This window comes from Oncorhynchus mykiss, chromosome 13, assembly GCF_057628025.1.
Source record: "Oncorhynchus mykiss isolate SJ-2025 chromosome 13, ASM5762802v1, whole genome shotgun sequence".
In the NCBI taxonomy this organism is placed as follows: Eukaryota; Metazoa; Chordata; class Actinopteri; order Salmoniformes; family Salmonidae; genus Oncorhynchus; species Oncorhynchus mykiss.
In genome coordinates this window covers 28,022,073-28,044,774 of record NC_143034.1, presented here as the reverse complement: position 1 = coordinate 28,044,774, position 22,702 = coordinate 28,022,073, and the positions used below count along the sequence as shown (strand labels likewise).

The following is a 22,702-nucleotide window of genomic DNA, read 5'->3' as shown; positions in this document are numbered from 1 at the left end:
GCAAAAAAAATAGGATTTGGAGACAGTGACTAGGTAAACAAAAACCAAGCATGGATTGCTGTCATACCTTGTCCGTAGACTTGTTTTTGTTTTTTTGTAATTTGGGTGAGCTATCACTAACAGCGGACTAATGAACAAAATACTAAACTATTCCTTTAAGTCTATACCTTTAAGGCTGAGGCAGGGTGAAAAGGATGCTAAAAAGCCACTCTGTTATTTTTTTGTCACTGAACAGGAACTCCAGTATTGATGCCATCAACACAAACAGACAGGGATGGATGCTGGGGGATGCACGGACTCGACCAGTCAGTATGGGGCAGAATGTATGGAGAGACCCATTGGGGACCATAGACATTGAGGTTTAGGTGGTTTAGACCTATTATTAAATGTATTGAATAGCATCTGCTTTATAGTGTACTGTACACAGAGATATCACAGGTCAACACTGACATTCTCACAGAATCAAATGCAGACATTTACAATACTTTGCCCTCTGGTGGTGATTTTTCATCAGTGCCCGGTTTATCAAAAATGATCTGTCTGGATTTCGTATATAGGGATGGGATTAAACGCATGGAAATATAATGACTAGGACGGGTGTCCTCATTCAAGTCAGTGATTCTACCGTTCTATTCATTATATGTTTATCCATTTAATCCTGGCTGCTGTTTATAGGTTTTTCCCGCTTGTGTATCTATGTCAACCTCTTCCAACTCGCAGCATCCAGTGGTCCTCGCGCTCTACTGATCGTGTGAAGTCACGCACGCACTGCTCTCGAGCGCGCTCAGCGCAGCGGCGGTTCCCGCCTCGGGGATGGCGCCCTCTGCTTTGGTGTTCAAGTCGGGTTTTCAACCTCAGGACAACAAACCTCGGATGGAAAGTGTACTTCCCGACCCGGAGCAGCTATTGCTGTTCCTCAGAAAACTCAAAGAGGTGTTCGACGTGTGCGACGAGGATTCGGGTGGTTTCATTCGCGTGGAGCATTTCGTAGACCTCGGTTCACAGTTCGGCCAAGGAGACGAGGTAATTAATATACGTTCCAAGCAAGCATCACCTGGTGTTTCATGGAGTACGCCACAGTAGGGTTTGTTTATACGTTTTGAAGGCTTTGTTTCTATGCTTCTTGTTGTGTTTTGTGTCGTGTAAACTATGTTATTACACATGCATAGACATTTACTTACAAATTCATTTTTGTTTGGCTATCATAAAGTGGAACAGGCTCTTGCTAAATCATTTTGGTAGATATGTGCTTTATTTTATCGTTCTTACAGCGTTGACTGCAATTAAACTTAGTTCAATGTGTACCAAAAGCTGAACAAAGTGTCTTACACCTGTAAAGGTATATTTACTTGGATGCTCTAAAAAACAAGATAGACGTGAGATTGTATTTTCAAGTAACGTTAGAACTAGTTTTCAGTGTGGCTGTGGAGGAGAGTTCAGTAACACTTTCCAGTGAGATAATCGGATTCAGCCTTTCACTCTCATTCCGTGTATTCTGGCTCTAATTTTGGCCCAAAAAGTGAAACTAATTTTCGTCAAAATGTGTTATTTTGTGGTAGAGAAATTAGGTCAACTACTGAGAGAGAGAGACTGGAAAATAGGCTAATTGTGTTCGTCTGACAGTATTAATGAACTATAGCCAATAGCTCTCAATTGCATCAGCCTTTTGATATTTAATATAATGTGTCAGTCTCAACACAGTAATTAACATAGACAGACAGGTTTGTTTTAGTAAAGGAGTTTTCGCTGTAATAAATTAGGCCTTAACACAAGCCTTCTGCCATTTGTTGTGGCATGGCTGTGCTCTGCTGAACTTGGTTGAGGGATTGTGTGAGCAGACCTGCCTGTGTAGATTCAGAAACAGATATATATAGCCTAGAATAGAATCAGCGCAAAGCACACAAGAGACGTTATCTTATCCTAACCCCTCCCTGACCTGCTCTGTCTGAATAATAATTGTGTGCAATGAATTGGCACTCTCAGTATGTGAACAATTAACCATTTTAATTGGTGCTCTGTATCTTTGTAAATATAATTAGGTTGGTAATAGACCACTTTGCCTGTCTCCACACAGGCTTTTTCCAGTAAGAATGAGTCATAGGCTGTGTCCGAAATGACACCCTATTCCCTATATAGTGCACTACTTTTGACCAGAGCCCTATGGGTCCATAGTATGCATACACAGGCAGATCTGCATAGCTCTACAGGAGTCCACTGTCCTGCAGTGTGTCCTACTGTTCTGAGTGTGAGTTGGGGATGGATGCACTCGACTTCCCACAGGTTGATAAGCATAAACTGACCTCTGACCAGTTTTAACGGGACAACCCATATACTCCCGATGTTGATGTTTTAACTGTTGTTGATAATAAACAATGATACTGAAGTAAGGCCCATCCAAAAATAGGTTGTTGTTCATCTGAACATAAGTCCCTTGTGTTCCACTGTATGTCACAGGGCAGGAACATTAGTGTTGATTGGCTCCCCCGTGTTCTGTTGCTTATCACTTCTCTGGAACATTAGCTCTGATTGGTTCCTTTGGGATGCTTTGCATGGACTGTGGGCACATGGATTGAATCAAATCAAATCAAATTTTATTTGTCACATGCGCCAAATACAACAGGTGTAGTAGACATTACCGTGAAATACTTACTTACAAGCCCTTAACAGTTTAAGAAATAGTTAAGAAAATATTTACTAAATAAAATAAAGTAAAAATAAAAAGTAACAGTAGAATTACATAACAATAACGAGGCTATATACAGGGGGTCCAGTACTGAGTAAATGTGCAGGGGTAAAGGTTAGTCGAGGTAATTTGTACATGTAGGTACTGGTAAAGTGACTATGCAAAAGATGATAAACAGCGAGTAGTAGCAGTGTAAAAACAAAGTCTGGGTGTCCATTTGATTAATTGTTCAGCAGTCTTATGGCTTGGGGGAGCCTTTTGGACCTAGATTTGGTGCTCCGGTACCGCTTGATGATGTGGATAGGGGTTAAAAAGGGGTGAAATTAATAGTAGGTAGTGTGGGTGTTCAACCATGCATGTAGCATCAACACTCCCCTCAGCAGAGGTAGTGAATAGGTTAATATGGACCCTGAATTCTAATGTTTGAACTACCTTAGTTCGAAATTAAATGAGCATTTGAGAAAGAGGCAGCTCGATGAAGCTAAATCTTTTCATCTTAACAATTTCCTCAAAGCTTCCCTCAATAGTTTTATTAGACCACATATGGGCCACTATATTATTTGACACTGATGGTCATCTATGAACGTTTGAAACATCTTGAAGAACAATTTGGCCTTAATGGCCATGTACTCTTATAATCTCCATCCGGCACAGCCAGAAGAGGACTGGCCACCCCTCAGAGCCTGGTTCCTCTCTAGGTTTCTTCCTAGGTTCCTGCCTTTCTAGGGAGTTTTTCCTAGCCACTGTGCTTCTACATCTGCATTGCTTGATGTTTGGGGTTTTTGGCTGGGTTTCTGTATAAACACTGTGACAACTGCTGATGTAAAAAAGGCTTTATGAATACATTTGATTTGAGTTACGCACACAGAACATGATGCAGATGAGATTAAACCTGTCTGGACCTCTCAGTGTCCCACTGGCCACACATAGCCTCAACATCATCCTTTCACTGCTCCCATATTCTGACCTATCCTGTCCACTCCCTCTATCCACACACTCACAGTCACACTGACCCCCTCTTCCTCCTAATCCAGCAGAACTGAGTTTAATCTACTAAAAACTCAGACTCACTGGTCCAAATTATCCAACGCAATGACCTTAATTTCACCCAGTATTTTCCTGTTGACCCAGTTGCCGTGCCGACAGTAACTAGGGTGTTGGAGCCGTGACCGTCCAGTGTGTGTTTTGACTGACAGCTGGCTTACACGGTGAGGGATGGTGATGCACAGCTGTATAGAAGAGGTTGGACAGATGGGAGAGAGGACCCATTGTATGTGTGTGGTCTGTCGAAGAACTGTCTTCCACCACATTCTCAGACACACTCACACAAATGTATGAACACACACACACACACACACACACACACACACACACACACACACACACACACACACACAATCTCTCTGGTATTCACACGGTCATTCTCGGTCACTAGCAGGTCTCTATCTCCAGCATTTACAATTTCATGACACTGTTGTACCAGCCCCAGTCTAAAAGTAGGAGTTGAAAGAGCTGCAGGCAGCATCTAAAGTGCATTAAATGCATAATTCAGGAGCACAGTACAGTACCTCTGTGTATCTGCCCCAGCCCACATGAAAGATGTGGATGTGGGTTGATGGTGGGAGCGACATCTATTGGTTGGTTGCAGCGGTGTTGTACAACATGCATATGCCTGTGTGTGTATATATATATATATATATATATATATATATATATATATATACACACAGTCTTATGCATTCTATAATGAGTGAGATCCTCTATGTCTAAAGAGCCATACTTTTGCTCTAGGTCATAACAACATGAGGTGTGTTGTAGTGACTCAGTAGTGATTCAGAGAGGGACTGTTAGAACAGGTGGTGGTGGGAGGCTCACAGCTACAGGTCACACACACACACACACACACACACACACACACACACACACACACACACACACACAGACAGATAGAGCTGTCAGCAACTTAACATGGAGAATCTGAGTCAGACATTAAAAGATTGTTGACAATTTCATCTGTAGGTTTGCATAGATTCTCTTTGTATTGTATGAAGCCGAACCCATGACTCATTATTTTGTTCAACCCTTTTGTTGCCTGTTCCATGGTCTCCAGGTGAAGAAGTTGGCCAAATGCTTGGACCCCAATGCTCAGGGCAGGATCAACTTCAAGGAATTCTGCCATGGAGTGCTGGCTATCAAAGGTAGGACTGAGAGGCATGCACAGGAAGCCAACCATCGGCAACTGCATAATTCAGTTTTACTGGTGTGTGTGTGTGCGTGTGTCTGCTTGCGTGTGTGTCGTGCCTACATGCATGTGGTGTCTTCCCACTGAGGCAGAAGAGCATCATTCAGCAACACTATTCTGCCGTTACCCTCCTACTCAGGTTATAGATGCTGGGACTGAAGAGGCTGGGTAACTCCTACTGCCTAGTTACCATATAGTTACCATGGAGGAGAGTCGAGTCACATGTTCATACATACGCAGCCTACCTACAAAATGGTCAAACAATATTGTACTCTTTTTCATAAGAAAGTAGTCTAGCTCAACCCACCAGAATATTTTTTTTTCTGAGAGCGCCAATCAAAGCTCGGCTTGAATATTGCATTTACAACAGCCTCCTGTCCAGACAGTGTGTCAGCTCTCCCTCACTGACTATGTGAGTATCGTCAGCCAGGCTAAAGAAAGAGTGCATCAGCATCAGAAAGTGAAGGTGGAGAGACATAAAGGATGCTGGAGAGTTAGTGTCAATCAAAAGTGAAGCCCTAAAATTTAGAGAATAAAAAGTCTGCTTTGGGTTATGTGAGTCATTCATTGACATTATGATAATCCTGCCCATGATTGAATCTTAACATCTCCACCATGGTCAGTTTGTTTTTCCCTGCTACACACTCAAGGCTGGTTTCTGCCAACTCATCATAACTGCTCTAACTGACCGGCCGGCCTCCTCTTTGTTCTGTCTAGAGAGAGAGAGTCCCTGTAAACCAGGTCAGTTTGTTTTTCCCTGCTACACACTCAAGACTTGTTTCTGCCAACCAGTACACATGAGTGGACACCAGCCAACCAGTACGTACACATGAGTGGGCACCAGCCAACCAGGGCACATGAGTGGACACCAACCAACCAGTACACATGAGTGGGCACCAGCCAACCAGGACACATGAGTGGACACCAACCAACCAGAACACATGAGTGGACACCAGCCAACCTGGACACATGAGTGGACAAACCAACCAGGACACATGAGTGGACACCAGCCAACCAGGAGACATGAGTGGGGAACTAGCCAACCAGGACACACGAGTGGACACCTTCAACCAGGACACATGAGTGGGGCACCAGCCAACCAGGACACACGAGTGGACACCAGCCAACCAGGAGACATGAGTGGGGAACTAGCCAACCAGGACACACGAGTGGACACCAGCCAACCAGAACACATGAGTGGACACCAGCCAAACAGGACACATGAGTGGACACCAGCCAACCAGGACACATGAGTGGGGAACTAGCCAACCAGGACACATGAGTGGGGAACTAGCCAACCAGGACATACGAGTGGACACCAGCCAACCAGGACACATGAGTGGGGAACCAACCAACCAGGACACATGAGTGGGGCACTAGCCAACCAGGACACATGAGTGGGGAACCAACCAACCAGGACACATGAGTGGGGCACCAGCCAACCAGGATACATGAGTGGGGAACCAGCCAACCAGGACACATGAGTGGGGAACCAGCCCCGGCAGGACACATGAGTGGGGAACCAGCCAACCAGGACACATGAGTGGGGAACCAGCCCCGCCAGGACATTGTTGTGTATTGCTGGGGCCAGACACATTAACGGCTAACATCTAACGCTCATAGAGCTCCATTGTAATTAATTGACATCAGGTGTGCATGCTTAGCAGTGTCCTGCCTCTACTCTGGTCCCAGCCCAGCCACTGCAGCCAGGGGCTAAATCCACAACCTACAGATGGTGCAGTGACGCTAAGGCAGGGTATGGGCACAGGGAGTTTGCCTTGTTAATACGGTGCATGCGTGGTGTCATGTCAGGTGCAGATTAACCACAGATGATGGACTGAAGGCTCTGTTTTAGTCAGATTAAGCTGCTACTAGTCTACTCCCACTCTAAGTTAAAGCTGAGCCCTCATGTCTCACTCTTACAAAGCCGAAGACTGCGTTTCTAACCTACTCCCAACCAATTATTAATTCATACCAACGCACTCCTTCATCCCCCCGTGTCACTATTGGCTCGCTGTCTGTGTGAATATGTGTGTGTTTAATTATAGATAGGAGAAAAGTAAATACACGTGCAGAAGTTCACGTTTCCTAAATACTTACAGGGAATGGATTGTGAGCTCAACTAGTCTACTTCATGTAACTGTGGCAGTTGTTTTCTGTCTTGATGTCTCATTACTTTATGCTAATATAATGGCTAACAAGAACAACAAGGTCTCACATCAAGGATTTCATTTGATGGAAAGAAAAGCTACCCAGGAATGGAGAGACAGTGGGAGTTAAAGAATGCCATGTTATTCTATACAGTATGTATAGAACACCTTCTCCCCGTCTCTCTTTCAGGCTGTGAGGGGATCCTGAAGACCACACTGGGAGCTCGCAGTATCACACGGCGTCCCTATGAGACCGACAACGGTTACTACTACCAGGTATATAATGCGTGTGTGCCCTTCGCCAGGCCAGCCTCTATAGTTGTACACCCCTCTTTTCAGTCTAAAGTTACGTGAAACCCTCAAACTATGTTGTTTTCTTGTAACATGGGAGCTTTGACTTTCTAAGCCCTTCATCCCAAATCAAACCCATAATGTGGTTACATTTTTACACAGTCTTTTCTCTCTCTGCGCGGTGGATCAACCTAGATTAATGTCAGCACGTGAATCCGGACATAAACTCTAGCCAGAGTCAAGGCAAACTCTCACACAATGGATTAACAGGGGATGTCTGTTTCACAAATGCCATCCTATTCCTTAGTGCAGTACTTTTGAGCAGAGCTCTATGGGCCTTGGTCAAAAGTAGTGCTCTATAAAGGGAGTAGGGTATCATTTGGGACGCTGTCAAGGTTTATACACTGAGTATACCAAACAATCCAGGTGAAAGCTCTGATCCCTTATTGATGCCACTTGTTAAATCCCCTTCAATCAGTGTAGATGGATTTTTAAGCCTTGAGACATTTGAGATGTGGATTGTGTATGTGTGCCATTCAGAGGGCAAGACAAAAAATGTAAGTGCCTTTGAATTGGGTATGGTAGTAGGTGCCAGGCGCACTGGTTTAAGTGTGTCAAGAACTGCAACGCTGCTGGGTTTTTCACACTCAACAGTTTCCCCTGTGTATCAAGAATGGATCCACCACCCAAAGGACATCCAACCAACTTGAGTGTCAGCTTGAGTGTCTTCTCTTTTTCATCCACAAGGAGGCAGTGTTCAACAGCAAAAGCTAATACAAAAGAACTGGAATTTTCACACAGTGAAAATACAGTCAGTGCTTCTTAGGCATCACATCAAATATAGTGAGTTGCACCATACCTTTACAAATGTATGTCTTTGCCAACATTACTTATTTAGATTTTATTGTAGGCCTAGTAGTTTACTTCAAAGTTACATTTCATAACATTTTTGTGTGATTACAGAGTACAGTTTTTCAGCGTAAGTACCTCATGTGACCAGAGGGTGGTGTACTTTATCCATTCCAATGCCAAAGAGTAGTCACAGTAGCTGGCCCAGATTCTCCCCAGCCCAGCCCCATTCTGTAGACATGGCCTTTGTTTCACAGCTTCTCTCTCGTTTAAGGTCAGTAAACTAAGATAATTGGCTTATTATGTCATGAGTGGTGTACAGTCTATAACATTGTTTCCAAGAGATGCCCCCAAAGGTTTCACCACACTGGAGCAGACCTGGGTTCAAATATGATTTAAAATAATTTCCATCTGGCACTCTAGGCAGGCTAGAGCAAATGCTCAATGTATTTGAACCCAGGTCTGCACTGGAGAGGAGGATCCCCATATTAGGTGTTACATTATGTGTCATTGTAATGTCCCACTCGCCGGGTCATCTCTGGGGAAACAAGATATAGTGTGGTAACGCTTTCTACCACAACACTAGGCCAGGGGTCTCTCTTTTTATGTAAGCAATGTTAATGCATTGGTTTAATGTCAGTAGGTATTAACTAATGAATGTTTTGCTGTTCTGTTTTCTCACATCTTGATATGGCATCAGTGTTACACAGTTACAGAGTAGTACTTTCACTCCATTTCGGAGAGTTACAGGATAAAGGATAGGATAAAGACATACATCTTTTGTATTTTATTATGTCTGTGTATCCTTTTATGTAAGCCCTCTCTGTGAGTACCCAGATTGAGAGCGTTTTTCTTCCAAGGCTTCCTCTGCAAATGCCATGTCATTATCCACATGGAGAAATATACAGTATATATACAGTGCCTTGCGAAAGTATTCGGCCCCCTTGAACTTTGCGACCTTTTGCCACATTTCAGGCTTCAAACATAAAGATATAAAACTGTATTTTTTTGTGAAGAATCAACAACAAGTGGGACACAATCATGAAGTGGAACGACATTTATTGGATATTTCAAACTTTTTTAACAAATCAAAAACTGAAAAATTGGGCGTGCAAAATTATTGGGGTTGTTATCCTCTGGACTAAAGAGGTTTGCGGAGGGATAACTTGGTTGCCATTGTGAGGAGACAGAATCCCAGAATCCTTGTGCTCCAGTGCAGCCTCTGGAGAGAAACTAAGAGAGAGAGAGAGATAGGAGGAGGAGAAGTGTGTCATCCACCTCATTAGTGTAAGAGGAGGTACACAGGATTTATTAGCCTGTTCACTCAAATGGATACTGTGCTGAGCGAGTGCGCACACACACACACACACACACACACACACACACACACACACACACACACACACACACACACACACACACACACACACACACACACAGAGAGGGGGAAGGCTGGGGGAATTTGTTTTGGCAGGTAACAGAGAGACAGATGAAGCTGGTGCGCTGAGCATTGCAGGGGAGGAGAGAGTGATAAAGACTGTGTGTGTGTGTGTGTGTGTGTGTGTGTGTGTGTGTGTGTGTGTGTGTGTGTGTGTGTGTGTGTGTGTGTGATGAGAGCTTGGTCTAGATGTGCAGCAGGGAGGTAGGGGTAGAGAGATAGCAGATCAGGGGAAAGCAGGCTCCTGTAATTGACAAGCCTGGTTTACACAATCAGGTCAGAGCAAAAAGAGTGGGACCTCCTCCCTACACAGTGGCACTAGCAGGGTAACAACAATAGAGTCATATCTACCACCACTCCTGTTGAAGTTTAAAACTGCCACTGGTATATAGGAGCTAGTACAATGTTGCGTATGTAACGGATGTGAAACGGCTAGCTTAGTTAGCGTGGGCGCTAAATAGCGTTTCAATCAGTGACGTCACTTGCCTTGACGTCACGACCTTGAAGTAGTAGTTCCCCTTGCTCTGCAAGGGCCGCGGCTTTTGTGGAGCGATGGGTAACGATGCTTCGAGGGTGACTGTTGATGTGTGCAGAAGGTCCCTAGTTCGCGCCCGGTTATGGGCGAGGGACGGTCTAAAGTTATACTGTTACATTGGTGCCGTGACCCGGATTACTGGTTGCTGCGGAAAAAGGAGGAAGGTCAAAAGGGGGGTGAGTGTAACGGATGTGAAACGGCTAGCTTAGTTAGCGTGGGCGCTAAATAGCGTTTCAATCAGTGACGTCACTTGCTCTGAGACCTTGAAGTAGTAGTTCCCCTTGCTCTGCAAGGGCCGCGGCTTTTGTGGAGCGATGGGTAACGATGCTTCGAGGGTGACTGTTGATGTGTGCAGAAGGTCCCTAGTTCGCGCCCGGGTATGGGCGAGGGACGGTCTAAAGTTATACTGTTACACGTATCGTACCCACATAGCATCGCATATCAGACATTTCTACACTATTAGACGTCAGAGTTTATGATGTAGCTCTATGTGTCTGGTCATTCCGGGTAATCCGTGTCAGTATGGATTGCACATGTCATTGTCTCTTTGCAATAGCTCAAAATAAGCCAATCGAATTGCCGAAAATGGCTAATAAAGTGAACAGAGTTCAAGGAACAGTAAACTTTACTGACGCATAGGGAGTAGGGACTGAGTTTGTTGGTGTTTTAAAGAGTCAACTGTGTTCTGAGGGCATGATTGGTTCTTAAAACATGGACAAACTGGAAACTTAGACCCCCCAGAGACCCACTTCAGCCCCCCAAAAGAATCCCCTCCACACCCCTCTTACTGGTACTGATTCTGAGCCACACTGAGCTGAGATATCCCTCTCTGCCTTAAGACGCTTGTCCTCATTAGGACTGCATGGATTACACTGACATTCCACCAGTGCAATTAGCATACCAAAAGATTAGCAATGAATTCCACTTTGGAATGATCATGCTAGCAGATTAGCATGCAGCTCAATGGATTGAGTATTTTTACTTGAATAGGTATGCAAGGATATGTGGTGGTTGCAGGGATGGGTAGACTACTTTCTAAATGTAATCCTTTACAGTTGCTAGTTACTTGTCCAACATTATAATCAGTAATGTAACTTTTGGATTACCCTAACTCAGTAATGTAATCTGATTATTTTCGGTTACTTTTAGATTACTTTCAAATTATAGTTTTCAATTGCTAAAACACAATTTCTGAAACCTTGCTCCATTTCCTGAAAACATTAAACACAAAACCTCATCTCTTCAAGCACTATTTACATAACCTCTGACTCCTCTCGCAAAATGAAACATTCGCCTCAAAATAGTTTTACCTGTGTTCAAAATCAAACACTGCTCTCAAATCATAAACAAAGTGATCAAAATGATATACACTCTCAAGCAGTCAGTAAACAATCCCCCGAAAAATAGATAACACATTGTTCAAAACATACAATTCTCAGGAAGAAGTACATTTTTAATCTAAAAAAATATTCATATTTTTCCAGCATTGTCTTTTGATGAACGAAAACATGTTCTATCATAGTAGCTCAAAATTGATCAGAAATTACTACTCTGCTTTGCTTTTTGCAATTTTGTTTTTTGTTCTTCCTCCTCCTTGTACCCCTATTTTTACAGTACTGTACCCTACATCTCACAAACTTGTCCTTTGTCTCTGTGATACTGTAATTCTTGTTCTTTGTTGATATGAACCTACAACCAGTCAAAATCTATTGAGCAGTCAGTACTGTTAATAAATGGAAAGCACAATGTTCAGGGCCATACAATTTGTCCATTGTACAGTATACAGCCTACAATGCACTGTACTACAGTATACAATACTAAAAGGGACAAAAATCAAAGGAGTAAACGTGATCAATGTGCTTCTTCTTGTCTTTGGGCTGGGTCAGACCAGAGCACTTCATTGACATCACAAGCACTATTGTCCCTCCTGAGGCAACGGGGGAAGAAGCCTCTTGTGTGCCGTATCCAGCCCTGACATGATTCCTCACCTATATCACCACAGGCTAAATCCATGGCTTGCAGCAGGTTTACTCTGGCGTAGGGTTGTCTATCATACACTTTCCATCTCCAAGAGGAGAAAAACTCCTCAATTGGATTCAGGAAAGGCGAGTATGGAGAGAGGTACAAGTTCATAAACTGCCCATTGATGTTAAACCATTCCCTTACCTGAGCAGCTCGGTGGAAACTGACATTGTTCCACACTATCACATAGGTGGGAATGGGATTCTCATTTGGCTCTTGACCCTGCTGCTCTTGAAGCTGCTGCTCAAATAAAATATCTCTTAGATTGGCAATAAATCTTAGAAGGTGCTGGGTGTTATATGGCCCGAGTGTAACATGGTGATGTAGAACACCATGGTTGCTGATAGCAGCACAGATTGTGACATTGCCACCTCGTTGACCAGGGACTTCAACAATGGCCCGCCGTCCAATCATGTTTCGGCCTCTCCTTCTCATCTTTGTTAGATTGAAGCCTGCTTCATCGACAAAGATGAACTCATGGGGTCTGTCCAAGGATTCCAAGTCAAATATTGTCTGTGTAGAAATACAATATACTTACTGTATGTAGGATTTTGTAAGACGTACAGAGACAGTGCTATACTGTAGAGTACAATTAGGCTTCTGATTCACATACATTGTATGTACTGAAGAGTAATGTCATTCACATAGTATGTGTTAGTACTGTAGACAATCTGGATTACAGTAAATGTTTCTGAATGTACACTTACTTGCACATACTGAGCTCGCAGTTCTTTCACCCATGGTGAGTTGCGCTCAAAAGGTACTCTGTACACTTGTTTCATTCGCATCCTGTTACGATGGAGGACACGGTCAATTGTGGAAATGCTCACACTGTCGATTCCCTGGAAGTGTGTGTTGTCTTGTATCACTCGTTCCTGGATTTCTCTGAGTCGTATTGCATTATCTTGAAGGACCATGCCAACTATAACGGCCTCTTGCTCCCGAGTGAATATAGCTGTCCTTCCACCTGCATGTGGCAGCCTTGCAATTCTACAAAAAGTAGTTGTGCAGTTACAAAACATATTCATGCAGTACAATATATACAGTGATTAACTTTACAAATGTTTATTGAAACAGCTGCATATAGTGTAGTACAGTAAATTTGCAATTACAAAAATACAGTAGTATACTGTACCTGTTCTCTTCTCTGAATGTCCTTACTATGGTGGACACAGAAAAGTCCTGCTTCCCTCATTGTCAGTCTATGGACAAGAACATGGTCTTTAACTGTTGCTCGAATTTCATCAGATATTTCCACTCTTTGTCTTCCTCTTCATCCTCCTCTTTCTTGCCCTCCTCCTCCTCTTCCGCCTCGTCGCCCAGCTCGCATACGCACTCGTCCTCGTCCTCTCACATTGTTTCTTCTATCCATTCTCAGACTTTCTCCTTCCCACCTTCAACAACCTGTTTGCTCTCTGAACTGGCTTATATTGGTTGTGTCACATCATTTGAAACAGGTTAAATCAATTTCGAGTGGTTGTGTTCAATCAATGACATGTCTTCTCTATTTGTATTTGATTGTTGCCACTTGTGTTTACCAGTATGGATGACATGTGCATTAGAGTGCAGAATGTGTTTTGAGAATGAGAATGTGTTTAGAGTTTTGCTGAAAAGTCTTAAGTGAGATCTGCAAATTGTGTTTTACCATGTGAAATGGTTTAAGGTATTGACAACAGACTGCATAATTAGCTAAATGAGTCCAGGCAACTGAGAACTTTGTTCAGCCAATGGGTTTTAGTGTTTTAGCAATTGAGAAAAACTGTAAGAGGCAAAGGTTAGTACCTGGCACAGCCACAAAGTAATACAACCCTAACCTTAAACACACTGCTAACCCTAATGCCAAGCTCATTTATGTTTTCATACATTTTTATCATATAGACAATTTTGACTTTGTATCTGGCCCATCTAGCAGAAATCGCACAGTTCTGCCTCAAGGACAAAACTAATCCCAATAAATGTCTACCTGCTTAAGAGGCATTAGAACAATGTATATTACCATTTGAAAGACATATATTGCAGGATAAATCTGTTAGAGTTGACATACTTTTATATATATAGTGTATGTGGACACCCCTTAAAATTAGTGGATTTGGCAATTTCAACCACACTCGTTGCTGACAAGTGTATAAAATTGAGCACACAGCCATGTAATCTCCATAGACAAACATTGGCAGTTGTATGGCCTTACTGAAGAGCTCAGTGACTTTCAATGTTTGTCGGGAGCTTCATAAAATGGGTTTCCATGGCCGAGCAGCTGCACACAAGCCTACAATCACCTTCCGCAATGCCAAGCATCGGCTGGAGTGGTGTAAAGCTCGCTGCCATTGGACTCTGAAGCAATGGAAACGCATTCTTTGGAGTATTGAATCACGCCTCACCATCTGGCAGTCCGATGGACAAATCTGGGTTTGGTGGATGCCCAGAACATTTTGGTGGAGGAGGAATAATGGTCGGGGGCTGTTTTCATGGTTCGGGCTAGAACCCTTAGTTCCAGACAATAGCCCCTTGCACTAAACAAGGTCCATATAGACATGGTTAGTTGAGATCAGTGTGGAAGAACAATAATCTATCTTTTCAATTAAAACAACAATGGAGCCTGTCAGATTTCCAGTCATTCCAATTAATGTAATACCCCTTGATCTTCAGGAATAGGGCTTGGAAATAGTGAAATATAGATTAGCCAAATTGTTTTACCTGAGCACAACCCAGAAACCAAGGACTAATTAGCCTAATTGGTTTTTGATATTTTTTGTCAAAAAGGAGTTAAAAAATAAATGTTGCTCTCGGAATGGCATGCTTTGAGCACTACCGAATAATTGTCCATGAAGAAAATAAAAACCCCACTCGTGGTCTTCTTAAATCAAACTCCTTTTTCACAGTATTGAGCACAACCTTTTATTCCATAGGCTGGGATCCGCACCATGCAGCTGTTGCAAAAGCGCACTTTTCACTGGCTGTCCACTGGGTCTTATTCATTACTCTGATTCTGTTGCAAAACATTTCTTAAACAGAAGGAAACAGAATGAAATAGGGAGGACCTACCAGAATTTGTTCAATAGAAACTCTCTGTTTGCTTCCGGTTGGTTCTCAATCGCTAAACAGTTTCCGTAACGAATACACCCCTGGCTGCAAAAACAATGATTGATAGGCAGCTTAAACTGCTGTTGTCATTACCTCCAAGAGTTTATTAAAATTTGCTGATCTTTGGATGCCGACAGCAGTCGCACCATTGGTAGACATATCTTGGACTGTAGCCTCCAAAAGCCTATTTCTGCTATTTTCCCGGGATCCTTCAAATGCGTTTGGTGTGTCATCATAGGGGTCTCTGATTTGTGATCGAACTCGCTCAGGCGGAACAAACTAAAACTTTTTTCAATGCTGATTTGAATGCCATTGAGAAAGCAGAAAGGTGTCAAAAAAGGTTTTGCAAGCATCCTAGAAGTAATCATCTAGTATTTCAAAAGTATATGTAATCGGGTTACAATATTTTTGCTGGTAACGTAATGGATTACAGTCACAGTTTGTTTGTAATCCGTTACTCCCCAACCCTGGGTGGCTGTAGGCTCACTAAAACAGTGACTATTGACTGAATTGGCAGCTCGTAAATCTTCAATGTAGCCTGTACTGCAAGACTCTGCCACATACAATATGAGTTACCACAGACGTATATTGTAGGCTACATTCATTGTGTTGGTTCACAGGGAAGTTTAAGAGACATGTTAGTTAACTTTTCTTGTTCTGGTGCCGACAGGCCAGGCAATTCACCAGCGTTTGCTCATCTTAATCTCCTGTCCCTGTCGAACTCATATAGTCTCTCTATTCTCTTAATTTAGTTAAAATCTTTTTCATAACGTTACGTATTATCTCTCCATTCCCGGAGCACCAGGCAAGTTTCGTGATTCAACATCAGAGCAGAACAGTGTGTGAGGGAGCTCCCAAAACCAGCTCTGAAATTCACTGTGTAATCTCGCCCCCCTCCTCGCTCTTTCCTCTCTCCCGCTCTCTGTTCTTTCATTCTCTTGCACCATCTCTCTCGTGTGCTTTTACATCCACTCTCGGTTGGTTGGTCGGTCCGTCTCTCTCTCTCTCTCTTTCTCTCTCTCTCTCCTTGCTTCGTGCTTTCTCTCTCACCCTTTTCCTCTCTCTTTCTATCTCTCTCTCTCTAGCTCTCTCACGCTCTCGCCTCTCTCTCTATTTTTCTCATCCCTCTATCCACATTAGCATTTCAAATGAGAATCGAGGGAGGACTGTGCCCCATCAGCCACTGCATTCATTTCATGCTCGGATTTAAGAAGACAGAAAGAGAGAGACAGAGAGAGAGGATAAATAAAGCGTTATGGAGAGAAGGAGCAGTAGAAATAGAGAGAGAGAGACATACAGAGAGAGAGAAAAAGACAGAGAGAAAAGGGAGAGAGAGAGAAGGGATATTTACTGTGTGGGCACTGCTGGAGCATACTGTGAAGGAGGCGTGGGGAGGTGGAACCGCATTGAGAATACTGTGCTACAGACTTATGGCTTGTCATAATAGCCGTAGAGATCCTATTAGTCATCTCAATGATAATAGCTTTTATGGGTCCATAGTTCTTCAGAATTGTGCAGTCCATGGAATAACTCAAGCAATGGTCTTCTTCTGTCTGCATATAGATGGTTAGAGGTCACCTTTAAAGAGGTGTTAAGTCACTGTAACCATATGCAGTACCAGTTATTGCCTAAGCTAGTTTGGACTGGACTGACTAGCAGCACACATCACTCACCCAGCTATCACAGCCCACACATACCACATCACTCACCCTGCTATCACAGCCCACACATACCGCATCACTCACCCTGCTATCACAGCCCACACATACCATATCACTCATACTGCTATCACAGCACACACATACCACATCACTCACCCTGCTATCACAACCCACACATACCATATCACTTATACTGCTATCACAGCCCACACATACCACATCACTCACCCTGCTATCACAGCCCACACATTCCACATCACTCACCCTGCTATCACAGCCCACACATACCATATCACTCATACTGCTATCACAGCCCACACATACCACATCACTCACCCTGCTATCACAGCCAACACATTCCACATCACTCACCCTGCTATCACAGCCCACACATACCACATCACTCACCCTGCTATCACAGCCCACACATACCGCATCACTCACCCTGCTATCACAGCCCACACATTCCACATCACTCACCCTGCTATCACAGCCCACACATACCACATCACTCACCCTGCTATCACAGCCTACACATACCACATCACTCACACTGCTATCACAGCCCACACATACCCCATCACTCACCCTGCTATCACAGCCCACACATACCCCATCACTCACCCTGCTATCACAGCCCACACATACCCCATCACTCACACTGTTATCACAGCCCACACATACTGATGATCAGCAAACGTAGTGCACTTTATAGAGAATAGGATGCAATTTGGGACTGAACCATAGTGCATTATTATAGGAATAGGATGCCATTTGGGACTTACCCTGAAATCGCTCTCTGATGGATGGAGAGGTAATTGCTAGTCAAAGGTATTGATCCACGATGTCTTGCTGGCATGCAGCCTAATGGAAGGTGAAGGGACATGGCATGGCTTGTAGTGTTGTGATTTATCTAATGAGGGGTGTGTAGCATTAGGCTAGCTGAAGGAAATGGGCTGGTATCTGTTGACACTTTTATTTTATTACATGCTACATTAAAGCCTTCTTTTAAGAGAGGAATTCTATTATATTCAAGGAAGACATATAATATTGAAATATTCTCCCACATATTGTCTTTGAGTTTGTCTTTGACTGTGAGAGATGGATTCAATTCAGCGATACATTTCTTCACAGCACTTCACTATACTTGCTCCCAGTAGTTTTAACCTTGTTTATGTGTGTGTGTTAATCCAAAACAGATGTTACCACACCATACCTTAATCCTCTAGAGGGATACTGTAAGAGGATCTCATTGGGGTTTTGGTGGGGTTAGGGTTAGTGTATTACCATTTATAAGCAGAGTGCAATACACTGTCCCAACAAAATACCACACACCGCTGTCACTATTGGTTTTTAAATGGTGGCTTGCATCTTTTGAGCTGTAACTCATTACACTTGAAAACCATAAGTTCCTAGATGACAGACATCCTCCACTATTCTAATGTGATGTGATAAAACATTATGACAAGCTGTGGTTTAAAGTGAAGATTCACTGTTTGTGACAACCAAGACTGTGCCGTTGCTGTGACATGGTAATTACACGGTGCGCTCTGTCATGATAGATGTCTGAATGAAATACTGTATATTCCAAAGGGAGAACTGTAGTGAGTTTTCGATGATTGACAAAAGCTAACACAATGCAATGGAATTGGACTGCCAACAGAAGACAAAGGAGTCAATCAACCATGTCCAATACCATATACACTCTTAGAAAAAAGCGATTCCAAGAGGGTTTTTTGACCGTCCCCATAGGATAACCCTTTTTGGTTCTAGGTAGAACCCTTTCGGGTTCCATGTAGAACCCTCTGTGGAAAAGGTTCTACATGGAACCCAAAAGTATTCTACCTGAAACAAAAAGGACCGAAACCTGGACCAAAAAGGGTTCTTCAAAGGCTTCTCCTATAGTAACAGCTGAAGAACCCTTTTAGGCACTCGAGAGCATTTTTATTTGTGTACTATAACTAGGGCCAAGAGTTTTCCTTAAAGATTATGTGGTCAGGAATAACTCCTGGCCCATACAGTATAAGCATTCTTTATCTGACTGTACAATCACTGTACTGTATTGTACTTGGTCATATGATAACACCACTTTATATGTTAACTAATTGATCCATAAGTGCCTTTACTTTATTTCCTCAATAGGGATTTCAAGATGACTCTCCTTTGATAAATCACCGTCCACATGCCCTTGGTGTGATGTATGGAGCATTGTTAAACATTTAAATCCTCTACTAGTACCACAGCCTGCAGTATGTACATATCATTCATACTGAAGGGGACTAGCTATTTGTGTTCTGTGCATTCTGTGAGGGAGATTGAGAGATAGGGAGAGAGAGATAAGCAACAGCTCTCTGTAACTAATATATTAATGGGAGCAGCGTCTTGCCTCTGGCCCTCATAGGAACCCATTAATATACACTAAGTGATGGTATGAGAAAACACCTTTCTATCAGTCTGTCACTCTGTTTCTGTACATAATACAAGAGACTGTATGTATTAAGTGTTGAAGTGCTAATTTAGGATCCATTTAGCCTTTTAGATCACAATGAGTAAGGTTACATGAACAGGGGGGACCTGATCCTAGATCAGCACTGACCTGGATCAAAGATAAGCGCTCAAAATAAAACCATATTGCTGAATTGCAGCTCTGGATCCACTCTTGCCAAGCCATGTATGAAAATATTGATGGTATCAATAGTGAATGCTGCTGATCTATCATGTGTTCAGTACAGTACATCACCCTCATGCTTGGTTGTACTTTTAGTGGAGGCATTTTAGACAGCTTAAAGTTTGAAAGTTGAAAATCAAAATGAGGATGGAGAGAATATGGGGGTGAGGGACAGAGAGAGAGAGAGAGAGATGAAGTGATGACCAGCTTGAAAAGCAGATGGATGGATGGAATAACAATTCTCAGTTGGAGAGATTGAAGAGGAGGTAGACTGCTTATCCTCCACTGGCTTTGGCATGATGATGTTGTGACTGGTTATGGTCCCTAGACGTCCAGCTGAGAGCAGCAGTCACCAGTCTGGATGGTGGTACTGTAGACAGCCCAGCTCAGCCAATTATTTATAAATACACTAGAGGACTGATAAGGGGGCGCTGTGTTGAAGCCACTGTGCCTCCGTTTTGGCACGCGCCTCCACAGCGCCCTCACCATTGTAAACAATATTTTGGAAGCTATAGAAATGCCACGTTTATTCTATTACACACAGCTTCATGCAAACTTTTAAAATAAATGTTTTATTTTTTAAATCCTTCAAGTATAGTTTTTTAGAGATGACTAATGTTACTGACCCCACTTCAACAACAAAAATACTTAAATACATGTAATTTTGTCCTTGTCCTTAAGTGTTGGACTCCCAAGAGGAGTAGCGGTCGAAGGAACTGCTAGCTGTATTACTACAGATCCTGGTTCGATACCGGGGCTGTGTCGCAGCCGGCCATGACCGGGAGACCCATGAGGCGATGCATAATTGGCCCAGCATCGTCCGGGTTAGGGGAGGGCTTGTCTGGCCGGGATGTCCTTGTCCCGGGATGTCCTTGTCCCAAACAGTGACTCCTGTTTCGGGCCGGGCGCTTGCACGCTGACACGGTCACCAGGTGTACAGTGTTTCCTCCGACACATTGTTGGCTTCCGGGTTAAGCGTGCATTGTTTTAAGAAGCAGTGCGGCTTGGCGGGTTTGTTGTTTCGGAGGACGCACGGCTCTCGACCTTCGCCTTTCCCGAGTCCGTACGGGAGTTGCAGTGATGGGACAAGACTGTAACTACCAATTGGAAATGACGAAATTGGGGAGAAAAAGAGGAGAACATTTTGAAAAAAATAAAATACATTTAAGTGAAATACTTTAGAATTCCATTCATGCCTATGGAGGACTGCTCCTACTGGGAGTCCCAATATTGCCGACCGGTGGCTTCAAAGACTCTCAATGGCCAATACATAACATCAGCAATCCAGGGTTTATATACATCATTGGCCCCAGCAGTCCCCTCAATAACACCCAAGGACAGAGCAGGCGTCATTAAACAGTACAGTCAGTGGTTAACAAGGAGGACTGCAAATGACCATCGACAGCTACTTCCTCTTCCTCTCTTTGTTTCTCTCACTAATTCTCTTACGCATTATTCTTACACATTATTCTTACACAATATTATATTTTCTCAATTTCTCTTTCTATCTCCTTCTCCATTTGTCACATGCAATACTCTTTCTCCATTTCTCTCCCGGACTCTTTCTCTCTCTCCTCTATCTCATACACACAGATTAAAGAGTATATACAGATTGCATCTTTGATCTCATTATGTGTGATGATGCTACTGTAATAAGGTTTTACATTCTGCTGTGTTGCCTGATATATAGGGCTCAACATTGGCTTAAAATTACTTCCCCACCTCAGCTAATGTCATTGTGTGTGTGCGTGTGTGTGCAGGTGTGTGTGTGTGATATGTGTTTGATTTATACGTCCTGGGGTAAAGTTTCAATATATATTCAGAACAGAACAACTGCATTTAAAAATATTGTTTTTATGCAGCATAACTGAGGAGATGCATTTAGTTCTTCAGGCAACACTTATAGCACTATCATAATATAGTAAGTAGTACAGTGTTACCATGTTACAGCCTTGAGAATGGAGACCCTGAGTTATACAGGTTGAAATATACATTGGATTTAAAATAAGCAGTGGAATGATTCAGGGAAAATGTGGACACCTCTTCAAATTCGGCTATTCAGTCACACCCGTTGCTGATTGATGTATAAAATCGAGCACACAGTCATGCAATCTCCTTAGAGAAACACTGGCAATAGAATGGCCTGTACTGAAGAGCTCAATGACTTTCAACGTGGCACCGTCATGGAATGCCACCTTTCCGACAAGTCAGTTCCTAAAATTCCTGCCCTGCTAGAGCTGCCCCGGTAAACTGTAAGTGCTATTATTGTGAAGTGGAAACGTCTAGGAGCAACAACGGCTCAGCCGCGAAGTGGTAGGCCACACAAGCTCACAGAACGGGACCGCTGAGTGCTGAAGCGCATACAAATTGTCTGTCCTCGGGTTGCAACACTCACTACCGAGTTCCAAACTTCCTCTGGAGTACCTGTACCTGCCCGATTGCATAGTGCCAAATGTAAAGTTTGGTGAAGGAGGAATAATGGTCTGGGGCTATTTTTCATGGTTCGGGCCCCTTAGTTCCAGTGAAAGGAAATTAACGCTGCAACAGACAATGACTTTCTAGACGATTCTGTGCTTCCAACTTTGTGACAACAGTTTGGGGAAGGCCCTTTCCTGTTTCAGCATGACAATGCCCCCATGCACAAATCGAGGTCCATACAGAAATGGTTTATCGAGATCGGTGTGGAAGAACTTGACTGCACAGATTCCTGACCTCAACCCTATCCAAAACCTGTGGGATGAATTTGAACGCCAACTGTCAGGCCTAATCTTCCAACATCAGTGTCCAACCTCACTAATGCTCTTGTGGCTGAATGGAAGAAAGTCCCCTCAGCAATGTTCCAACATCTCTTCCCAGAAGAGTGGAGGCTGTTAAAGCAGAAAAGGGATGGCCAACTCCATATTAATGCCAATGATTTTGGAATGAGATTTTCGACAAGCAGGTGTCCACATACTTTTGTGTAGCTCCTCTTTCACTAGCTGTTTGGGAAGTTTAAATGCCCTCTAGTCAGTATATGACTTTGGCATGCTAGTGCATGTGTGTTTTGGACGTTTGTGTGCCCTTCACTGGTGTGTGTGTGTGT

At 43.3% G+C, this 22,702-nt stretch overlaps 1 protein-coding gene across 2 annotated transcripts in view; it reads left to right on the top strand.

The window, feature by feature from the left end:
* Nucleotides 1-512: 512 nt before the first annotated feature.
* Nucleotides 513-22,702, top strand: part of LOC110485835 (rab11 family-interacting protein 4A) — an 85,692-nt gene continuing 63,502 nt past the window's right edge. Inside the window, exons 1-3 of one of the 2 annotated variants that reach the window (XM_021557028.3) lie at nt 513-1,023; nt 4,794-4,881; nt 7,266-7,351. In XM_021557028.3, the coding sequence (XP_021412703.2) occupies nt 814-1,023; nt 4,794-4,881; nt 7,266-7,351 (384 nt within the window). In that variant the 5' untranslated portion in view covers nt 513-813. The remainder of the gene's footprint in view (nt 1,024-4,793; nt 4,882-7,265; nt 7,352-22,702) is intronic. The other variant, XM_021557026.3, reaches the window with a different exon arrangement.